This window comes from Pteronotus mesoamericanus, unplaced genomic scaffold (genome assembly GCF_021234165.1).
Source record: "Pteronotus mesoamericanus isolate MK-2021 breed Mesoamerican mustached bat unplaced genomic scaffold, CSHL_Meso_final scaffold_54, whole genome shotgun sequence".
Lineage (NCBI taxonomy): Eukaryota > Metazoa > Chordata > Mammalia > Chiroptera > Mormoopidae > Pteronotus > Pteronotus mesoamericanus.
Window position 1 is genome coordinate 60472127 of NW_026555321.1, and position 21582 is coordinate 60493708.

The 21582-nt window shown below is 36.0% G+C and overlaps 1 protein-coding gene across 1 annotated transcript in view; it reads left to right on the forward strand.

The window, feature by feature from the left end:
- MMP16 (matrix metallopeptidase 16) overlaps positions 1–21582 on the forward strand; it is a 269641-nt gene that overhangs the window by 165947 nt on the left and 82112 nt on the right. The window contains exon 4 of the mRNA XM_054595067.1: positions 9136–9440. Within this exon, the coding sequence (XP_054451042.1) occupies positions 9136–9440 (305 nt within the window). The remainder of the gene's footprint in view (positions 1–9135; positions 9441–21582) is intronic.

A 21582-nucleotide genomic window follows, 5' to 3' on the forward strand; every position in this document is an offset into this window, starting at 1 on the left:
TTTTTTTATTAGCATATCAACAATGTTCCTTTAAAAGTATTTTAGTGATGATCTACAGTTTGAATTACACTTTTAAATTAACCAAAATCTACCTTCAAATAGCACTATATATACTACTTCATAGGTTGCAGGTACCTTATCACATAGTATCCCTAATTTCTCCCTCTTGTCCCTCATAACATTGTTGTCATTTTATTCATTTACCTATTAGCCATATTCATCCAAAATATTGTTGCTATTATCATTTTGAACAATTATCTCTTAGATCAATTAAAATAATAAAAAAAACTTTATTTTACTTTTATTTCTTCCCTAATATTCTTTCTTTCTTTTAATAGATCTGAATTTCTGACCTATAGAATTTTTCTTCTTTCTAAACAACTTCTTTTAACGTTTTATATAAACAGGCTCTACTGGCAATTGCCAGATGAATCTATTTTTTAAATTGTATGAGTGAGCATTTATAATATATTCCTTAATATGGTAAGACTATGTTCGATTATATTAATTAGTATTGTTTTTTTCCAGTAAATTAATTCTTTGGCAAACTGATTTTAAGTGAGTGCTTCCTTGACTACTGTGGACACACAGTAGAAGTTATTACTTCACTTTAATAAGTATGCAGAGAAAAGACTTAGAAGTTGTTAAGTATCAATTAGTTCCTTTCCAGAAACGCTTCTCATTTTCTCTCTAAACCCAGTGAAGTCACTGAACCTGATGGTCCTATTGACTTCAAAAAGAATTTCTCTGGACACACAGCAGGCTGATAAATAGACACTGTTTAAATAAGATCCAAAGTAATGTGTACTTAAATCTGCCTTGTCTGGAAAGCTTGGGAAATAGACAAAAATATTCAATGTGAGGTTTCCTAATAGGACTCCATGTTCAATTTCTGGACAGTGGCTATTTGCAGTACTTGGAAAAAAAGTGAAGCTGTCATCAACTGTATAAAATATGAAAAAAATAAATTACCTCTATTAAGCATTTCAAATATAACCTTCATTTATTTATTTTATAACACTGTTTCTTGTAAATACTTATTAATAATTAAGAAATATCATTTATTGTTTTAATTTTTAAGTCATGTTTATTCTATTACAGTTTTCTCAATATTTCCCCCTTTACCCCCCTCCACCCAATCAACCCCCACCCCCAACTCCCAACAGTCAATTCCTACTCTGTTATCCATATCCATGGGACATTCATACATGTTCTTTGTCTTGTCCCTTACCCTTCTTTCCACTATTGTCCTCTTTCCCCATCCTCTCTGGTCACTTTCAGTCTGCTCCATATTTACATGCCTGTCATTTATTTTGTTCATTAGTTTATTTTGTTAAATAGATTCCACTTATAGGTGAGATCATATGGTATTTGTCTTCCACCAACTGGCTTATTTCCCTCAGCATAATATTCTCCAGTTCCATCCATATTGTTGCAAAAGGTAGGAGTTCCATCTTTCTTTCTTCCTTTCTTCCTTTCCTTTCCTTCCTTCCTTCCTTCTTAAATGCAGATTTATTTTATTTATTTATTTTTTAAATGTAAAAGTCAATTTAAAATATTAAAAAAATTAAAACCATTATAAAGTCTCAGCAATTAAAACAACATGATACCAGCACAGAAATAATCAAGTAGATCAATGAAATATAATGAGCATTCTAGAAACATGTATATATCTGTCTAACAATTTAATATATGATTAAATTGATATTTCAAACCAATGGTTAAAATAAGGCTTATTCAATACATAAGGTGAATGGACCACTATTACTTGAAATAAAACAAATATAGAACCCTATTTCACACATTATGCAAAACATATTCAGGTGAGTTAAAAATCAATATGTAGAATCTAAGGAGTTTTAAGAGAAAAAACAAATGAATATTTTTCTTGCCCTGAAGTAAAATATTCAAACCCAGAAGCTATAAAGTAAAATATTGACAATATGACTATATTAAACATTTAAGACTATATATATATATATATATACACACACACACACACACACATATATATATATATATATATATATATATATATATATAAAGTTAAAGGACAAGTAATAGAATAGGAAAGTATTTGCCACACATCTAAAAAAGGGTTAATAGTTTTTGGGTGGGTTTTCTAGGGAAAAAAATTTTACAAACCTTTAATCAATAAATGGATAAAGAATACCAAAAAGTCATTTAAAGCTTTTTAAAAATAATAGAAATAGGCAAGAAATATACAAAAACAGGTTTAGTTTCACAAATAATAAAGGAACAACTAAAATAACACATCATTGTCACAATCAGATTAATGAGTATTTAAAATATTGGTAATATCAAGTATTGGCAACTCTGAAAGGAACTGGGTATTCATAGACTCTTTTTCTTCACCTTAAAGCAGTCCCTTCCACATATTTTGAAGTGCTGGTTTAGTGGATGTCTATTCTTTTAGCCTTCTTTTGTCTGAGAAACTATGGCAACTCTGAAAGGAACTGGGTATTCATAGACTCTTTTTCTTCACCTTAAAGCAGTCCCTTGCACATATTTTGAAGTGCTGGTTTAGTGGATGTCTATTCTTTTAGCCTTCTTTTGTCTGAGAAACTCCTCATTTCACCTTCCACTTTAATTGTGAGCCCTACTGGGTAGAGCAGTCTTAGTTGCAGCCTTTGCTTTTCATGACTTGGCATATTTCTTGCTGTTCCCTTCTGGCTTCCATGTTTCTGTTGAGAAGTCTGATGCTAGCCGTATCGGGGCTCCCTTATATGTTATTACGTCTTTCTCCCTTGCTTGCTTTAGGATTCTCTGTTTGTCTTTGATATTTGCCATTTTTATAATGATGTGTCTTGGAGTGGGCCTCATTGGGTTCCTCTTGAATGGGACCCTCTGTGCTTTCTGGACTTGCGTTGAATTTTTTTTTGTCCTCCAGTTAGGGAAGTTTTCCGTCATTACTTTTTCAAACAGGTTCTCTATCCCTTCTTCATCCTCTTCTCCTTCTGGTTTCCCTATTATATGGATATGATTACATTTCTGGTTGTCCTGCATTTCCATTTCCCTAAATGCCTCTTCATTCTTTTTGAGTCTTTGTTCATTGTCTTGCTCTTTCTGGGAGCTTTTTTCTGCCTTGTCCTCCAGCTCGCTGATTTTATCCTTGGCTTCATCTATCCTACTTTCAATTCCTTCTACTGTGTCCTTCAGTTCAGAAATTGTATTATTTATTTCCTCTTGTCTCTTATTGATAATTTCTATGTCCTTTTTCATGCTGATATAGTTTGCAGTAAGTTCCTCGTGGTTTCCCTGTAGTTTTTTCTAATCCTCTCTGAGTTCGCTGAGCTCATCGAGCTTCCTCAGAACTGTTGTTTGGCACTCAATACCTGAGAGTTTACTCGCCTGTATTTCATTTAGTTCTTTTTCTGGGGATTCCTCCTTTCCTTTCGAGTGTGGGGTAATTCTTTGCCTTCCCATTAATTCTGAGATTCTTCTTTTATCCTTCTGGTTCTTAAGTTGATCTGTCTTGATTTCCTAACTTTGTGGTGTGAACTTCTATGGTTGGAGACTGCTGTTTTTACTTTCTGCATCTGCCTCTGATGATGTCAGATGTGGACCCTGTCTGACCTTAGGCAGTCTGTTTGAGACTTCTAGGAATCTACTGTCTGTGGCTGTCTCCTACAATGTTTTATCTAGTCGTTCTTCACTCAGCCGGCCAACTTAGACAGCTCAGGGTGGGGCCGAGTCCCTCCTGGAGACAGGGTTATTGGGTCTTTTCACACTGCTGCCGCTCAGGGGAGTAGCCTCTGCCTGAGCCAGATGGCTGCTGCTGTATGGGGGAGGAGTCAACATCAGGACCCCACCAGCCACTCTCTCTGTTCTCTCCCCACAGCCTCTGTCCCCAGTCTCTCTTCAAGTGTCTCTAGACCACTCTGCACCCCCTTTAGCCATGGATCTACTATCTGTAGCTGCCACTCTGCACTCAGCAGGTGGCTTAGACAGTATAGGGTGGGGTGCAATCTCAGTGCAGGGTGGTGCTATTGGGTCCTTTGATGCTGCTGCCAATCAAGGCAGCGGTCTGCCTGAGCAAGATGGCTGCTGCCACCTCGGGGATGAGTCACCACTGAGATCCCGCCAGCTACTTTCTCAGTTCTCTCTCCAAAACCTCCTTCCCCAGTCTCTCTTTAGGTGTCTCCAGCCCGCTCTGCCCCCGCCTTTGCTAAAGCCCAGGTAAGTGGCTACAAATAAAAATTTACGCATTGTCCCTTTAAATAGCTCTTTGCATCTCCAGCCGCCTGTCTCTGGCAGAGACCAACCCTGCTGCTTTTTGCAGCTGGCTCTATTCTGTGTACTTTTTGGACTCTAGTGCTGTAGTCTGGAGATCCAGGGTTATGGTTTAGACCCTGCTGTTCTCAGGGGAATCCATCTTGCCATTTCACTATCCTTGTGGTGTTGCCACCCATTGATACCCTGCCCACCTTCTCAGGTCTCTACTGCACTCCTTACCCATTAGATTGTACTAAAGCCGATTCTTCTGTTTCTGAGGTTACAAGGCTCCTCTCTTGCCATATTGTTTAGTTGTTTGTTCCCGGTGATTTCTCCACAATTTAGTTGCAATTCCAGCTGAGTCCTGGGAGGAGGTCAGTGTGTCTTCTACTCAATTCTCCACCATCTTCATTCTCCTCTATTAATAATTTTTGTATCATGTATTAGAATTAATAAAGATAGCAGTCTTATTTTACTCTTGACATCATGGGAGTTCTCTATGCTCTTTATTATTTAAGTTGTTAGTAAAACAAAGCATCTTTCAATGGTATAAGATTTCTAAATTGGTTTTTGTTTGCACTTGGTTCAGAATTCTAAGTTTGAAGTGCACTTGTGTGTCTTGTATTTATTAACATCACAAATATTGTGATTCAACATATTTTGGGAGCTATTAATATCTACTTAAGTCCATAGCTTGAATAACAATGATAAGTTTTCCAGTGCAAATGGTAGTGCACATTTATTCCTTTCTATTATATTACACAGCTTCATTTTTATCTGAACCATTAGGTACCTATATGAGTAATAGATACCATACCAACAGGATTTCATTTATTTTCTTGTATAATTATCCTCATTTGATAACAAAATGAGTTCTCCATTATACCTTGAATTTGACACTGATTTCCATCACCAATACCCTAAAAACGTGTGTTTGACACTAACTCTATTACCACAGTGATAACTCAAGGACATATCTGTCTTCTTTCTCTTGAACTCCTGAAATTTTTTTTTTGCTTCCATTCATAGCCCCTTATTCATTTTTCATCAGAAACAGTGATTTTTGTAAACTTGAATAATACCAAGGTACTCCTCCACTTATAACACTCTGGTGGTGTCTTGTCACAGAATATGGTCCATTCCTGTAGCTGTCTCCCCTCTGGTTTCTGGGTCTTGGTTCTCATTTGCACCAGTTCGCTCAGCAGTCCATTTTGACCAGGCCAGGTTCTCTTGTGTTGCTCAATGCCCCTTTTTCCTGGGAACTCTGTGCTAGGTACATGTGGCTCCATTGGTCATTGCAATTGCCTTTGTCATTTCCTCACCTGGCCTCCTCACCCCTCATCTTTGTGTCTGTGATTGTCTGCTTTTGTGGTCTTTCTTTTCTATTGTTTCTCCCTCATCACTACAACATATAAGTTCTGCAAGAGCAGTCGGCTTCCCTGTTCTGTCTCTTGCACCTGGGACAGTATCCACTTTGTAGTATGTTCTTTCAAATAATATGTCATAAAAATGCTTGCCTACAATGGAATGGGGGACTTCTGATAAAAGACTACTAGGAAAATTACAACATTAATCCCCTTTCCTCTTCAGCCATCAACAGGAGATTCAGAGATTAAAAACAAGCTAGACGAAGGTCTGTGATGCCTCAGTTTCAGAGGTTACCCCTTCTCAAATAGAGTTTAGAGCATCACACAGAATGGGACATAAAACTAAAACAAAAATAAATAAAATATAAAACAACAACAAAACACTGTATCACTCTATCCTTGAGCAAGCATGAATTCTTTCATTCTCTCCATCCTTTGGCTCAGGTTGCTTCCTTGGCACTGATTTTCTCTCACAGACCATGTCTGACCATCAGTAGATGTTGGCAGGTGTGTCCTCAAAATATGTCCCAAATCCAAGCAGTTCTCCATATCCTTACTGATACTCCCAGGTCCAAAGCCTACTAACCCACCTCTGAATTTTTGCAAGAGTCCCACAGGTATCATTGCTTCCACTCTTGCTCCTTGTTAATATACTCTTTTCCCCTTAGTGACCCCAATTATTTATTTAGCGCCTAAGTCAATGTCACTTCTCTGCTCGCTATGCTCCAGGTCTTCTCCTCTCATTTGGAGCAAAAGCCAGCCCTGCCTTGTCTGCATTCTGCCCCTTGCTGACGCCTGTCTTAAGGTTGCCCCATTCTGCCCATGTTGCACATCACACTCCCAGTGTGTCCACACTACCTCTCCTTCCTGGAACACGCTGCCCACTCCCTTTCCAAGTGGTTTCCTTCCTCATTTTCTCAATATATAAAGAATATTTACCATCAAACTGTCAGTGTGGACATGTTCTAGAATCTGTGTTAAAAAATAATGATAACCTTGTTTTAGATGTGCAAATCCAGTTTATAATTTAAGACAATGGATCCATGAGTCAGAATGTTTGGGTTGAAAAACCAGCAATGCCACTCTGATTTTTCTCCAAATTCTTCTAAATCTCAACTTCTTTCATTATAAACTTGGTATAAATACCCATGTCATTGGGCAACTGTGAGGGTTAAATAAGACGCTGTGAAATGCTTACCTGGCTCATAGTAATAATGTTACTGAGCAAGACAGGACTCGGCCACCTGGTGCCTTTACATATGACCCAACAATTAGTGTTGAAGGAACCAGGTTTTTATTAACAGGGTTCCAACCTCAGGGTGGGGGAGCTAAGAGAACTTCTGCTCAGAGCCCCCCTCTCCCTGCAAGGCGCAGAGCCTCCCTCGCTTCCCAAAAGACTACAAGCCAAAACCATGCCCTGAAATTCCTCATATCCTTCTCTGTCTTTAAGCTAGTCATGCAAACAGACCTCCATCCCCTCTGAAATGTGTATTTGTGGGTTTCAGTGTTGCCACCCTCTTGCAGCAGCTCTCTCCTTCAAGATCTGCAGTGCATTGTACTCAGCCTTCATATACTGATCCAGGAAAACATGTACCCTTTTACACTGGGTGATGGTAGGGTCCAGGGAGGCACACATCCTAAGAAAGTGACTTCTCTGTATGTCCTTCAGAGAAACAGAAGTCTGCAACTTAGCATTCCTCGGCACAGTTCAACTCCAAGCATCCCTCACAAGTCTGGGTGGCTAGGCAGGTCCTCTCAGCTCCATCAGCTCTGCTGCCATCTTCTCCAGGCAGACCTCTACCTGCCCACCTTGTGGCTCTCTCTGACTTTCAGAACCCCCAGTGCATCTCTTCTTTCACACCAGATATAGTGACTTGCTCTCTTCTCTTTTGGATCCCCATAATTTAAATGCTTGGCCCGGAACTTCCTGTGTGATCTCATCTCCAGCCCTTCCTGTGGTGTCATAGTGCCCAACTTTTTGCCAGTACCCCAGTATGTTTTATCTCCTTTGGGCTGCCATCTTTACTCAGGGCAAAAATTCCCAACAACACATGGGCATCTACTGTGGACATCTGCCCCATGCCTCTCACACAGGTGCAGTATTAGCTCCTCCCACAATCTCCCTCCAGTGTGTTCTTAGAGTATGTATACAATTTGCCCTTGGCTGGGCAGCAGGCAGCCCTCTCCCCTTTAGGAAAGCATAGCTATTAACTTGCCATTGTTATGCAGTGTATCTTAAATGCCATACTGCCATCCTATCCACTTTTCCCTTCCCCCAACAAGGACTGGGGGGTTACACTCTGCATGCTGTTAAAATAATGCTAATGTCATTATTGTTATTTTAGCATGATTTCTGTCTGACATTTGTAATTATCTGGACATAGTTACAATCAGGTTAAAAATGTAACTTACATATAATTTTTCCACTTGAAAATATATCTTAACTATTTTTCTATGCTGCTAAATGCTTTAAAAAGACAAAACTGATTTTGAGTTCATAGTGTGACATGCAGTGGAGATACTATAATTTGACAATTATTCCATTATTATAAATTGGTTACCTTCCAATTCTCCTTTATGATTGATTACATTGCATTACACATTCACTTGAATATTACGCTTGCCAACATGTATTATGATAGGTCCTTAGTGAGAATTCATGGATTCATGGCTGTAAGATTGGTTGAATTATGAATTTATGGTTGAAGGGCTTTGAAATTTATTTATGCTTCTCATGCAAATTACTGATTTTTTTCACAAAAAAGTGATATGAATTGATACTACCACAATGTAAGACATATATGTATATTTATTTCATTCATATTCTATGTAGAAAAATGTAAAAAGAACTGAGAAAGAGAAATACCTAATTAAAGTTAAATAAATCAAGAGCATGAAGACAAACTAATTAAATAAATAATGTTTAAGCTACTTATTTAGCTTTATTTAATTGCTAGATATTTATATTAAAAAAGCTATTCACTCACATTGCTTATTTTAACTAAAATGAATTAAGTGTATAATAAGAAAACAGTAGAACTCAGAGACTATAATTAGTTGATCTTTTCTTTAAAAACTCAGAAATAACTGTGTCTGAAGAACTGGTGATCATAGATGCACAAGACTTTGTTTGGAAATGATATGTAGGCATACAATGCTGTGTCTTTAAGAGAAACTACACCTAGAAAGAAATTGAGATCTTTAATTTCAGTTCAAAACTACTGCAGCTGTCTGATCATTAAGCAAAGTGGTCTTCCTGTAGTTGTTCAGGAAGCTAAATACATGCTGGGTCTAATGACCCACTGCTCCTTCTCACTTACGGGACTCAGGTTCAGGGACCTCCTCACTTAGAGCCTTGGCCAAAGAATACTATACTGCTGAGAATTAAATGACTCCAGTGTAGTGAAATTTAGCTATAATAATATAATTTATTTTCTATTTAATATTTTACTCACCAAACAGATAAAAATCTTTAGTAAGTCAGACTATATGTAATGAAGCCATGCCAATTATTCTTTTCTCTAAATTTCAGTATAAAGAATGTAACTCCAAAAGTAGGGGAACCTGAAACTCGTAAAGCAATTCGACGAGCCTTTGATGTGTGGCAGAATGTGACTCCTCTGACATTCGAAGAAGTGCCCTACAGTGAATTAGAAAATGGCAAACGAGACGTGGATATAACCATCATTTTTGCTTCTGGTTTCCATGGAGACAGCTCTCCTTTTGATGGAGAGGGAGGGTTTTTGGCACATGCCTACTTCCCAGGACCAGGAATTGGGGGAGACACTCATTTTGACTCTGATGAGCCATGGACACTAGGAAATCCAAATCATGATGGTAAGTGCATCATTCTTCTCATAGTAAATAGTTCTTCTCTTTTTATTTTATTTTTAGAATGCTCAAGTAATTCACAAACTTAAGGTATTGATTCTAAATTTGTTTTTAAAATTATAAAACAATACATGAGACTTTTAATGATCTTTTAGAATAAGAATTTGTTTGGGTCATTAGATAATAATGGTTTTCATGTGGTCCTTTGATTAAAGATGAGTTTTATCTTTTTTACAGTGTCACTTAAAATATTTTTTATCCTCACCCAAGGACATTTCTAAATTGCTTTTTGAGAGAGTAGAAGGGAGAGAAGGGAGAGAGAGAAACATTGATGCGAAAGAAAAGCATTGTTTGGTTGACTCCTGTATGCACCTAGACCAAGGATCAAACCTGCAACCCAGGCATATCATCCCTAACCAGGAAACAAACCCACAATCCTTCGGGTATGGGACAGCACTCCAACCAACTGAGCCACATGGGCCAAGGCACACTTAAAATATTTAATAGAATTTAAGTCAAGGGGTATACATTAAGCAAATATTGTTTCTCTTTTTTACACTTTCTTCCAGTGTTTCCACTTGAAACTTAACCTTGGTTGACCATTTTTGATGTGGCTTCTACTGTACCTTTTCTGTTATTTTTTGTTTCTATCAATACTTTTCTACTTTGTAATATTTTGCCCCTTTTCTTTGTCTCTTATCCATTTCCTTGGTCTCCCAATCTAATGCAACTACAAAATTTATTATTTTGTATTATATTCTTCTTTATTTTTATCAAAACCACTTTCTTGCCAATATGTGTTGACACATCTGTTAGTTTTCTAATCTTATAATTATTTTCACAGGCAAAAACAATGTAAATATAAAATTAAAAAAACTCAATAACTAAAAGAATAGTTACTTGAAATAAGAGGCATATGTTTCTTCTTAGACAATAAACCATATTTCAATTTTATGTTTAAAAAAATTCAGAGAATTATAGGATCCTGAAATTATAAGTTCCCAAACCAGCCATCTCCCCAGTCCTTGCAATCAAGACAAATATTTTTCTTTCTCACCATATAGTAAAATGTTGTTGAAAACACAAGTGTGCATTGTTTAAAGGACAACTGTACAGATAACACTCTTAATTCCTCCTTGCTGAGTTAAGCCTAACCATCAAATTAAGCTTTGTTAGTTTATTAGATAGCTTAGTTAGCTGGATTAGTGTTAATAGCTATGCATTTTTAGAATATGCAGTATTCAGACACTAAATAGAATGAACTAGGTTTAATTACACTTAAAATAACATCAAATTTTAAAGAAAGAAAATGCAGTAACTGTATTTTACAAAAAATATCTAGCATTAAACAAAATGCTGTTTTAAATTGTCAATAAGTATTGGCTATAATATTAAATTATGGTTTAATTTTTAAGAACTGGTTTGGAAACTAATGAAAAATATGTTGGGAGATTTCACTGCTGTGGAATGAAAAACAAAATCTTGAGTCAGACAGCCGCTACATTCAATCTCTGGCTAACTGACCACGGACTCAGGAAGCCTCTCCTAAGCTGTGCATTGGTTTTGTCTCTGTGTCTTGTGTTGCAGAGCTGGGACTTTGTAAGTAGAAGCCTTTCCTATTCAGGCCTGTGTAACCTGCTCTACCTGAGCAGCTAATACTGAAATGTCCACAACAGAGGAGCTGGCCCATACTAGTTTGATGCGTAAATCAATTAAAATAAAATAGGTTTACCTAATTTTTATCAAAGCCCCACAGGCATTTTAATGAAGTAGTTCAAATATCTTCAATTGTTAAATGTATTTTAAAGAATGGAAGGAATGTTTGCATTCTAAATGACTGAGAAAAACAACATGTATATTAAAATTTTCCTGAGACAGTCAAAATTGCACATGACTCTGAGGGAAGGATTTTCTTTTAAAATTCTGAACAAAGAAATCTGTGCTTCATTCTAATAATGGATGTAAGTGTTACAGCTTTGAAATTCTGTTAATTTGGCTTTGTGGCCTCATAAATATAAAATTATTTTAAAATCATCTGTGAAGGAGATGATGCTCATCAGAGGCCTATATTTTCTCTTAAAATGTTGAAATCCCCAAGAAAGCTGCAGAAATCCTTTAGAATCCCTTCTTAGTGGTTTTCTTAGGTATTAACTAATATTTTTTAAAATAAGAAGTTTTAAGAAAAAATCTATAAGGGCATTTGAGATGATATAGAAAATGATAATATACTGATTTGGATGGGATCAGTGTTATGAGTGCATATATGTTTTCTATGATATAAGAAGTTTTCCAAGGGATATACATGTGGAAAGAATTCTAAAATGAAAAAGATTCTGAAAGACATAACTAAAGGTGTCCAGTGAAGCCAATGGACTATTGGCTCAGATTATGTATTAACACATTTGATTGTCTCTTAACTTTTACTGTACAAGTATACTAATTTTTGTAAGTAGGCCTATTACTAAAAACCTAAACAAAACAATTATTTAATATTTAGTGTGGAATTTTGAGGAAAATATTTTTTTTACTGGTCAAATGGTACTTTTTTTTCTTTTGAGTGAGTTTAAGGAAATGACTGCAAAATAATACTGCTTCACATTTGCAGGGGATTAGGGAGCAGTTAACTGACTGTTCAAGATGCAATGCCATAAAAATTGACTGCTTAGTTGAAATTCCAGCCTTTAGCAACAGCAGGGCAGGTAGGGTAATGTCCTGAAGAGTATTGATCATTTATCAAAAAAACAACCTCTGGCTTTTCTTGGGTGCTGCTGAATGTGGGAAGAATTAGTGTGTCTGTCCACCCTAGATCCTAACTGTAAGATTGTCTTTATATCACAAATACACAAAGCACAATTCTTACATCTTTACTGATAAACTTTTTTTTTTAATCTAGTATTTGAATGCCCCTTGGTTTACTTACCTGAAACATTTTCTTTCTCTCCTATCCATTGCTCTTAAGCACCTAGGAAACAGAGCAGCCTGATAATTTAGCAGAAATACAAATGAAAGAGGTTCTTGATAAGTACCCAGCTCATTTTCCACAGCATATTGCTCAGCTAATGAAGGCAATTTGAATTCTACCTACCTCAAGTGAGATAAACATTGCCCTAGGCTGCCAATAACCTTTAATTCATTATTATACACCTTATCATCAATTTGCTCAGTCATGATAACTTTTGAAAACTCAACCTAAAGCCCATTAAGTAAATTACACAATAATTTCATTAAAATAAATAAACACATGCACATACACACCTCCACTAAAAATGCCTTTTTTAAAGAGGTTTATTCTTTTTTTAACTTTTTATGGAGTGGATAAGTAAAATGTACATAGTAATCTTAATGGAAAATGTTACTGTGATACGGTTTTTGAAAAGTATACCTTAACTGAATGTGAGTTAGAAAATGTAACTCTAGCAAAATGTTAAGATTAATTCAGAGTGTCATTAGATTGTTTCATTGGCAACAGTATAAATTTTAAATGGCACTATCAGTGTAAACACAGACTTGTCACAAAGACTTTTTCTAATTAGGCAAGTATCTGTTACAGTTCTAGGATTTCAAACGAATAATCTCTAAGCAAAAAATATTATATTTTCTCATTATATTAACGTGTCATTATTGGAAACTTTGTCAAAACCCAATGGATCATTGGGAATATTCCCAGTAGTGGAATTACTGGGTAATAAGACAGTTTCATTTTTAATTTTTTGAGGAAACTCTATCCTGTCTTCCATAGAGGGCTGCAGCATTCTAAGAATCCTGAAACACCAATTAGAAAGAATATATTCACCCTATGTTCATAGCAGCATTATTTGCAATAGCCAAGTTCTGGAAACAGCCCAAGTGCCCATCAGCAGATGAGTGGATAAAAAGCTGTGATACATTTATACAATGGAATACTATGTGACTATAAAAAAAAAAAAAAAAGAAGGAACTCTTATTCTTTGGAACAGCACAGACGGACCTGGAGATTATTATGCTAAGCAAAATGAGCCAGCCATAGAAAGACAAATACCATATGATCTCATTTTATATGTGGAATCTAATGCATAAAATAAACTGATGAATAAAATAGAACCAGAGGCATGGATGCATGGAACAAGACTGACAGATGTCTGAGGGAAGGGGAATGGTGGGGGAACTGGAAAAAAGAAGCTGAAGATATTAGACAAAGAATATAAATGCATAGCCCATGGACACAGACAATGCTGTGGTGAAGGCCAGGGGAAGGGATGTGCATGGATGGGTGGAGGTAGGCAAAGAGGGAGAAATTGGGATACATCGGTAATAGTGTAAACAATAAAAAAACCCATAATGGATTGTGTATGAATGGATCTATCTAGTTAGTTCAGCATTGTGATAGCAACCTGTCTAAAAACCGGGGAGAGAAATGATCAAAATTTCATCTGAGACATCAAAGCCCTTAAATCTGTTACCTCAATGTGATGGTTAAGTTTATGTCAACTTTACAGGACTAAAGGGTGCCCAAGTACCTGATAAAGATCTCTGGCTGTGTCTGTGCAGGCATCTCAGAAAGAGATTTGCATTTGAAGCAGTAGGCTGAGTAAAGATGATTGACTGTTTCCAATGAGCCAACCCGTTGGGGGCCCAGATAGAACACAAGAGAAAGAACAGGAGCATCATCTCTCTCCTTGTGCTGAGATATTGATCTTTGTCCAGCACTGACACCAACTGCCCCTCCAGCTCCCAGGCCTTCAGACAAGGACTGAATTATACCCCTGGCTCTCATGATTCTCCATCTTACCAACAGCAGATTTGGGGATTTCTCAACCTCCATAATTCTGTGAGCTAATTTCTATAGTACATCTGCTCTTTTATATCTCTCTGTATATCCTATCAGTTGTGTTTCTCTGGAGAATCCTAATACAGTTATTAAACATGAATGGTCAAATTCTACATCCAAGCCCACATATTCTTTGAATGAACCTAGATGAATATTCTCATGATGTGATGCTTGAGACAATGAACATGATTTATGCAGATTGGAGTCATTTTTTCTATAAGAGAGGTGTCATCTGTGTATTCTTGCAGAAAACACCTGCGCCCACGTAGCCAATCAGACTTAGCCATGTGGCTGCCACCTCAGCATCTTTGCTGCTCACTTGGCAGCTGTGACTGCTACATACTGTTTCTCAGAACATGCAAGGTTTGGACTTACCAAGAGAACAGTTACCAAGAGGTTTAGGCATGTGACTGCCAATGGGAATATTGTCTAGATCAATCTGTCCTGTGCTTGTTGAAGGTGAGGAAAGGACTTAGGAGAATTGGATGGTCTCGGCCCTTAACCCATCCTGAAAACCAAAGTGCTTACTGGACTTTAAGTTCTGAAAATACTCTCTATCAGATAGTTCTTACCTTACCATGTTTTACCAAAACTTGGGAGCATCTCTCAAAGTAATCTGGCTTTCAAACGATGATAGAGGTTTCTTGTTAGTTTGTTTTTTTTTAAGCAGGCTTTCCTTTGTTCCTGGAATAAACTTCATTTCACTGAGTTTACTTAATGAAGTAAACAAGACTGAAGTTTGATAGTCCTGACTTTTTCAAAGCCTCTGAATTGCATAGCTTTTGTATGATTACTCTGTCTGTGCTTGGGTGTTTATCTTTAGATCCCTGTGTGCAGTTACAGAATAGCAGATGAATTGGTGTCATCACACTCATGGTATTATTTCATTACAGCAGTTTTAATGAAGTTCATGGGTGGATGATTAACACTGACATACATAAAATGTAGAGTTCTTAATAAATGAAACAGATAAAATCAGTAATTCCAATGGCTTAACACAACATAATTTCATTTCATCCTTCTGTAATGGGCAGTAGTGGAGGCTCAGTCACCATCATCAACATGATTTCCAAGGATGCCGCAGGCATCACCATTTTGACAACAGCTGAGAGGTGAGATGGGTTTGTTGGTGGAAGATGTTTTGTGCCAGAGATGCAAATGGTATTAATATTCCTGCACAAATTCCTCAAACTCAAGTTCAACCCAGTGACCTCACCTTGTCACAAAGAAGGCTGGAGATGGGTGACAGGCCTAATGTACGGGTCAGGGTCTACCACAATGTGCTGGGAAACAAAACAATGCTAGTCTGGAATTAGGTACACTTGGAATCATAATTTGCCTGAATATATATTTTGACCTATTGACCATTATTTTTCTTCTAATATAGTCTGTGTAGGAATTTTCTTTCTTAATCATTTTCATCTGGATTAGCATTAAATCTGGATGGCCATGAACAAAGCAAAATGAAGTGGAATTTTCAGATGTAGCCAATAGTTTATCAATATATAAAATTAACAGGTACTTGCTGGGGGGAGGCAGGTATAAGATGACTAAATGGTAATGGGAAAAATACAATAAAGATTAAATTAAAAAAATAAAAGTCTTTAAGTTTTTGAAAATTCCAGTTGGTTGGAATTATAATTTGATAGTTTTTTATTGCCTAAATTTTCAAGACTAATGAATTTCTATCTTAGCTTTGTGCACTTTTTTGAAGAATTACAACCATACCATTACCAAACCTGGCATACTACCATTTTAATTATTCCCTTACAATTTAAACACAAAACTATTTATTAATTGTTCTTGAATTTAATTGGTAACTCTCTACTTCATTTGAAATTTTATTTTAATGTTGCCACAATTTTCCTCCTCCCCAGCCTGTTGATACATGTCAAAACAGTAACATAAACAGCCCTTCTTGCGATCCACCATGGAGACTACAATCAGTCACTGATTAATGCCTCAGAGAACAAGACCATGAGCTTTAATGATCCTGCCTTTGTTAAGCAAGTCTGTACTAGATGCATGTGTCCTGACAGTGGAATTGGATCCAAGATCACGGACTGTCAGCCTGCTCTCCACATTTCAGTTGAAAGGTTATTTGACCAGGATGCAAGAGAAAAGTAGGGAAGTCAAGAGTTAACCTAAAATCTATCTCTGCTGGTTACTATTATCTCATTCAAAATTATGTAAAAGAAGAAAACTGTAAAATATAAATAGTATAAGTAGCCCAATTTAACTGAGCATTTAATATGCCCCAGATGCTATGTATATTCATTTTATGTACTTAACTCATTTATTAATCACAACAAACTTACAAAGTAGAAATTACAATTACTTCCATTTTGCAAAGAAGTTGAAGCACAAAAAGTTTGATGACTTGCCCAAGTTTACCTAGTTAACGACAAAAAAAATGATACCATTAAAAGGATCCTAAAGAATTAGGAAAATGGAATATTACTCAAAAACTCAAGAGAAAAGTGTATCACTGAAAATATTCTGTCAAGTAAACATATAGAACATATTAGAAATAACTCAGAATGCCCATAAAGATTCTCTATAGAGTAGGAAAAGAAAACCTACTACTGATATAAAAACAAAATCTGTCAAGCAGAAGAAAATCTGGGTAAGCATTCTCAGGAAAGTGTAAATAGATAAAATGATATGAAGTTCAAGGGTATGTATAGAAGACTTGAGAGTAGCCTTCGTTTATGAATTATGGGGTCTCCCAAAGGAGGGAAAATTGAAATATTAAAGCAACAGAAATAAGTAAAAACAGAATAGCAAAATGCTTTCTTCTAAATTAGGACAGTAGTATGTAGTTCAAAAGGAGTCATTGCATTTATTGTAAAATTAATAAAATCCGACTTGTAAATGAATATAAACACATTCTGGTTGTAATGTACCCCTTGAGTTGGTTCTGACTCTTGGGGACCCTGTGAATGAGTAAACTGTTGCCTCAAGATAAAAAATATAAAGATTTAGAAAAGAAGATTTATCAAAACAGGCAGCAAGAAAAGACACTTCACCTACATCTGCATAGGAAGCGTTATCAAACCACGGGAAATCAGAAGACAGAATGATATTTTGAAATGCTAAGAGAGAAAATAAGTAGAATTACCCAGCAAAACTATTATTCAAGGATTATGACAGAATAGAAGAAGGATAAAAAATTAGAAAATTGACCCTTTGTTTAATAAGTGTAAAAGGTTATCTAAGACATGTAGTACAGGATGAAAAGAAAGAGTCCCAAAAGAAGAATCTTAGATGGAAGGAAAAATTTTGATTAAAGATATTAATAAATATTCTACATATAAAATAATGTGTAATCTGTGTAATTAAAAAGTTAGAAACCATTTGACCAATAATAGCATGTAAACCAAGGAAGGCGAGAACAGAATTAAACTTTGCTAAGATTCTTATATTGTTTAAGAGTAAGTTTAAATACTAAATCTTACTTTTTTTTTAAGAGAACATAGTCAATTTGTAAGACTCGCCAATTAAAAAATAAGTTCTGAGGAGAATATAAATTCCAAAGTAGTGGTGGAGAAAACAGCAAAGGAAAGAAAAATAAATTTAAAATGTTAAGAAAAGAAAAATAATGCTATAAAACAACAAATTAAGAAATCAGAATAAAATAATTTTAAAATTCCAAACAGATTAGTACCATCAATGAATATAAAATAGATTGAACTTGCCAGTTCCAAAGCAAGGTTCTCTTTTTTTAAGGATTCTATTTATTTATTTTTAGAGTGAAGGGAAGGGAGGAAGAAAGAAAGGGAGAGAAACTTGGAATCATTTGGTTGCTTCTCACATGCCCCCAAACTGGGGACCTGTCCTACAACCCAGAAATTTACACTGACTGGAAATTGAAATCAGTGACCTTTTGGTTCTCAGGCCAGTAATCAGTCTACTGAGCCACAGCAGCCAGTTTCCAAAGCAAAGTTCTTAAATCAATAAAAACAAAATCCCACAGACTACCATATAAAATAAGCACCCAAAATGATATAGCAAGCATCGTGACAATGTAAGTAAAAAAGAACATACTTGGTGGATGCAGGTATAAATCTATCAAACCATTGACGAAGAGTTTGGCAAAAGCCTCATAAAGTTGAACATTTACATTTGCTATAATTCAAAGGTTTCATATCTAGATTCATTGGTTGTCTGAACACTCTTGCTCTTGTTCATCAGTAGAGTTTTCACACCAGTATTGTTCAGAACAACAAAGAAGGTAGAGTCATCTATTTGTCTGCTGTTGTTTATTGTGAACCAAATGGAATAGTCAGTTGGAGGAAAATGTTGCTACTACTGCTACCAGCAACCATATAGACCATTCTTAGAGAAAATGAGTGAATAAGGAAAATTGCAAAAGACTAGAAACAATATGATGCCATATTTGTTCTGAGATTCAGGAACAAGTGACATGAAAAGATAGACATATAAATGTGCTTTTAAGGTCAAAATATTTTTGATCTCAATCAAATTTTACCAGTCACATTGAACTAAAGTTTTCATGCAAAAGAAAAATCATGTGAATTAAGAATTGAAGGAAAAATATCATTTTGACTGAGAGAAATAGGAAGAGGGGAATATTAAAGCAAAAAACTGTATGGAAATAGTAACAGTATGAACTTAGTAGGACATGCTTGTCTAGAACAGTTTCTCAACCTCAGCATTATTGATGCTGGGGCAGATGAAGCTGTACTGGGCAGGATGTTCCGATGCACTGTAGCTTCACCCTGGCCTCTCTCTACAGAGGCTACTACCTATTTTAAGTTTGACAACTTTTCAAATGGTACATTCATCCAGTTTTTTCAGAGTTTACATTTTTACCTATTAAAATATACAAAATATGTTCCTTAATTTCTTCAGACACAAAATGTGGCTTAACATCCATTTTTTAAAGTTTTTGTTGGGAAATAACTTTTTCTCAGTTCTTGTAGGCAGCAGTGGCTTCTCATCATAATGTTATGAAATACACTCTGTAAAGTTATTAATACATTTGAAAAGATATAGTAAAATTATAAAGAGCTTAGTTATAGATTCAGTATCTCATAAAAATTAATTCAGTAGAATTGTATTCATAGTAAGTGGAAACAAATTAATTTTATCTTGCCAGCTTCCATGACTGAATAAATTACAGTATGAATTAAACTAAGACACATGTCTCTGTTTTGGTGCCTTTAAACTATGTACACATTCTGTGACACTGTCCCTTTGCAACCTGCAGTGCAATTATCTCCCAATGAATTTGGGCCATTTTAGTGAATCACTTCTAATTAGTAGAATGTGGTGGTGATGGTAGGTCATACAAAAAACATAACTCATGATCGAAGCTAGTCCTTTCTCTCTCTTTCTCCTCATCCTCCACCTTCTTCTTCTCAAGATGTATGGCTGTAGAGCCCAATCAGTATGTTCTTTAGAAACCAGGTCATATGAAGAGTGCAGGTGGAGATGGACCTCCACCAATAACCAAATGAGCCACTTCAGAGCCTTTGGTCTCAGTCAAGTCTCCTGAAGAATATAGATACAGTCTACATGACCTCACAGCCTCATGAGAGACACAAAAGCACAGCTCCCCTGTAACAGTGAATAACTAAAACTTCATTCTTGAAACTATTTACAAAGAACAACTACAAAAAAGTCATATACTAAGGCATTCAAGTATTAAAACTTACTCATATATATAGAAAATATTTAATTTTCCACTTTTTAAAAACTAAGGAGGTATTACTGATTTAAGGGAATGCATGTGCAGAAACTCGGTCGACAGCTAAAAATAGGTTTTGGTAAATAGCAGTTTGCCATTAGGATAACTAGAAAGTAGAGTAGATAGGACCAGAAGGAGTATGTGAAAGGGGTCTGGGTGCTTCAGAGGGAAATTCTGTCTCGGAAGAAGATGTTCCCACAGCAGTAGGTGATATGATGAAATAAACGGGGCCACTCCTAACAGTTCAGTGTTTTTTTTCCTAACATTGACTGAGCAAGACTGATTGCAACAAAGCAGGTGCTAACCTGTAAACGGTCAGAGAAGAGGAATAAGTGCTTTATAGCATTTGCATGTAGAGGATTAAATGGAGAAAACGAGCATGTACAAGTTCACACGGTGTGTGGGGAGCTATGAAGAATTAGCTATGTTGTGGAACCATAATTAATGGGTTGGATTAGGAAGGTTGAATCTGATTATGAAGAGCAGCTTTTAATAGGTAATTTGCACAGTATTTAGTACAAAGCCCGTTGAGGATTGTGAGCAATGGAGTTATGTCATGGTAGTGATGTTTAGTTCAGACCTCTTCATGTGACCCAGGACAGTAGCTGTCCTTGGATAAAACGTGATTAGGTTCCTGGGAGGTTTCGTGTTTCTGGTTGGACACGCAGTGGCCAGTAGATTCTCAGTGCATGTCATGAAAGCTCATGGAAACTAACAGCTCCTGAGGAAACATTAAAGGATGTGATAATCCTTTTGGTGTCAGCATTGTTTTTCTTTTTCATTTGTGTCATAAGTTCATGTTATTGTCCTCTACCTTGGTTTGCATGATGAAGTTTACCTGTGGCAAGTTTGTGTGTGTAGCAAATTCATGGGAGTGAGGGGTAGTAAATTCATGGAAAGCTCTATTCAGCACAGAAAAGAGACTTTGGCTTCAGGAATACCATTTACAGTTTGCCTGTGCCATTTACCAGCTCTTAAATTACTTATTCAAAACCTTTGTTCTTTGTCTGCTATTTGGTGGTAACCATACCACTTAAGGGTAGTTGTGAGAATTAACTTCTGGGCCACGTGGGTACCTTATGGGTGTTTGTTTCTATTCCCTCTTTAAAAAAAAATGAGGACTTCCCTGTTATTAGGCCTTTTATAATTAAAAGATAATTGATAGTGAAAAAATTTCAGAATCAGGAATTTACATGCCTTGCTATTTTTTAAATTCAGTATTTCTAATACTTTTTATGTCTCTCTGTCTCCTGGAAGAAACTGCCAATACTACATTGAAGTCACTATATCAATTTATTTTCAAAGAATCTATAGAAATTATGAAACATAGTTGCTTTATTCATTGCTTTATTTGCAACACATGCACACAGATTTGTCAAGACACTTATTTTATGGCTTTCTTTCGACTCATGTATCCTAGAAAAAAAATATTCTTCCTAACATTTGAATACATAAGCACTCTGGCAACATAAAATTCTGCCAATTCCTGAGCTGAAACTTCCAGTCCTTTCAAATATTTATTTACAAATAAAAATAGAGACAAGCTATTCTGCTAAACCTATATTACACTGAAATAATTAAACATGAGTTTTAATTACAGAATGTGTTGAATAAATCATAGCCAGATA